This window comes from Austrofundulus limnaeus, unplaced genomic scaffold (genome assembly GCF_001266775.1).
Source record: "Austrofundulus limnaeus strain Quisiro unplaced genomic scaffold, Austrofundulus_limnaeus-1.0 Scaffold1979, whole genome shotgun sequence".
NCBI classification, from domain to species: Eukaryota; Metazoa; Chordata; class Actinopteri; order Cyprinodontiformes; family Rivulidae; genus Austrofundulus; species Austrofundulus limnaeus.
The window spans coordinates 9,092-11,703 of NW_013954381.1; the positions used below are offsets into that span (position 1 = coordinate 9,092).

Genomic DNA, 2,612 nt, shown 5'->3' on the forward strand with positions numbered 1-2,612 from the left:
ATGCTGCAAAGGTTTCTCAGGATCCTACAAAAGTTTCTCAGGATCTTGCAAAAGTTTCTCAGGATCCTACAAAAGTTTCTCAGGATCCTACAAAAGTTTCTCAGGATACTGCAAAGGTTTCTCAGGATCCTACAAAAGTTTCTCAGGATCTTGCAAAAGTTTCTCAGGATCCTACAAAAGTTTCTCAGGATACTGCAAAGGTTTCTCAGGATCCTACAAAAGTTTTCCAGGATCCTACAAAAGTTTCTCAGGATCATGCAAAGGTTTCTCAGGATCCTACAAAAGTTTTCCAGGATCCTACAAAAGTTTCTCAGGATCCTGCAAAGGTATCTCAGGATCCTACAAAAGTTTCTTAGGATCCTACAAAAGTTTCTCAGTATACTGCAAAAGTTTCTCAGGATCCTGCAAAGGTTTCTCAGGATCCTACAAAGGTTTCTCAGGATCCTACAAAAGTTTTCCAGGATCCTACAAAAGTTTCTCAGGATCCTACAAAAGTTTCTCAGGATCCTACAAAAGTTTCTCAGGATACTGCAAAAGTTTCTCAGGATCCTACAAAAGTTTCTCAGGATACTGCAAAGGTTTCTCAGGATCCTGCAAAGTTTTCTCAGGATCCTACAAAAGTTTCTCAGGATCCTACAAAAGTTTTCCAGGATCATGAGATCTGTTTGTTCGTTCATTTATCCCCATGTCCTCTAATGGGCTTTGTATATATTCAAACAAAAAGTTTTTTAATCTTGTGGAAATTGTTAGATTATTGATCTTGTAAGTCTGGAAATTTTACCTAATTTCAAGAASTTCAATTAATTTACTGCACTGACAGATTATTTCACTCAGTTTGAGAAGATAATCTAGTATTTTTAACATTTTAACGTCAAATTTCTGCAGTGTGATCAGAAATCAGTGTTTCAAACATTTATGCAGTGCTTTTATAAACATATCTGCCTCGTTCCTTTTAATATGTATTAAAATATCACAGAAAAAATAAATTAATATCAATTTATACAGATTGTCTGTAAAAAAAACTTGAATTTCAAAATTATTTTCTGTCTGATTCCAGCTGTTTACAAGTTGAAGGCTTGTTTAGGATCAACTTACCGCCGATATCCTGAATATTTAAGACTTTTTTGTGAAACAATCCCCAAGTCTTGCTCATTAGATAAGTCTCACCGTGTCGCTGTTTGTGCAGATCCCAGTCTGTGGTGGAACCAGGAGTCCTGAAGAGACCGGACAAAGTGAAGAGTGAAGAAGACAACATGCAGCCGCTGCTCTCGCTGGACTAAAACCACATGATTACAGCTCAGGAGCTGAAACAAATCAATATTTGAACACACGGAAACACTGACTCCTCTGTGCAGAAAGACCTTCCTGCAGRAACAGTCTCTGCTGCTGCAGCATTTATTTCTCACGAAACTGCAGACCAGCTGCTCTTCTATACACTGTATTTATTTATTTATTTATTTCGTTACATGTCAAGTGCCAATCCAGAAACTGTAAATATGAAGTCTTTAAACAATCTAGGCAGAGGAGGCTCAGCTCGGAGCAAGAAGAGGAGTTTCCTACAGGTGACGGTAAACTTTAAACATAAAGAGCTCCCAAACTGAAGCTTTGTATTTCTTATTAAGAGCAGAAATCTGAAGCAACGCCTCCATCAGGGCAGGAAGGGCATCTCAGAAACACCAGGAGAGGAGAGAGGAAGATGAGCTGCTTCATCCTCCATTAAAACTGACCAACAGGCTTTTATCAGCTGTTTTTATTTCAGGGGACTGACATCGTTCCTAAAATAGCATCGGAGCTTTTAGTCTCACTCCAGTTATCTCTTGGAAAAGCAAATGTCCCTTTATGGTTCAAGTCGTCTTCATGAATCATCTGCTTTCCCCTTCAGCCATCTTCTTTCAGTTTCTGACCCAGACGTCCCAGAAAGCAGCACTTTTCCTCTGACGCTGCAGGCTCCTCTGAAACAGCTCCCCTCATTGTTTGTTCGGCACAGGACTTATTTATCCTCGGTGTTTCACCGTGAAGACGTTTATTTTATAGCAGCAGAGAACGTTWAGCATGGTGTTCGTCGACAGGTTGACTTGTTGGTGTTTTTATTCTTCTTGTCACGAGATAGACATTGTTTTTATTTTTCACTACAAGATTTATAGAATTATGAYATAAGAGTCTCGTTTTGTTTGTTTACAGGAATTATGCAGTATTTTAGTCTGGAGTTTTACCTTCATTTAAGCCTGARAGTTTGAATTTTCACTCTTGTAATTATCRTTAGCTGTGTTTCCATTGCAAATGTGTGCAAAACTTTGTMGATATTCTGTTAATGYGGTGTTTCCATTAAKTAAGAAATGCTATTAAAGTCACGYGWRWACRYKTKTKYTCKCGMKAWGTCATTACAAACATGGCRGCRATGGATGTAAACACATAGCATGTTGCTACCACGACACTAGCGCTCATCATCAGAGGAGACGTCGGCGTCTTTTATCGAGGCTTTCCAGAGACAAGTCCCTACTTGGGAGCGGCTACGTATGCTGTGTTTTTGGGAAATTGTAGTTGTGAGTTTAATACTTTCTTTTAGTACTTCGGTGATTTTACTACTACATTTACTTCCTGTTATCTTCTTC

At 38.7% G+C, this 2,612-nt stretch overlaps 1 protein-coding gene across 1 annotated transcript in view; it reads left to right on the plus strand.

The window, feature by feature from the left end:
* Window positions 1-2,347, plus strand: part of LOC106536801 (clavesin-2) — a gene marked incomplete at its 5' end in the record, with an annotated part of 5,985 nt that extends 3,638 nt beyond the window's left edge. The window contains 1 exon segment of the mRNA XM_014034126.1: window positions 1,187-2,347. Within this exon segment, the coding sequence (XP_013889580.1) occupies window positions 1,187-1,280 (94 nt within the window).
* Between the last annotated feature and the right edge of the window lie 265 nt (window positions 2,348-2,612).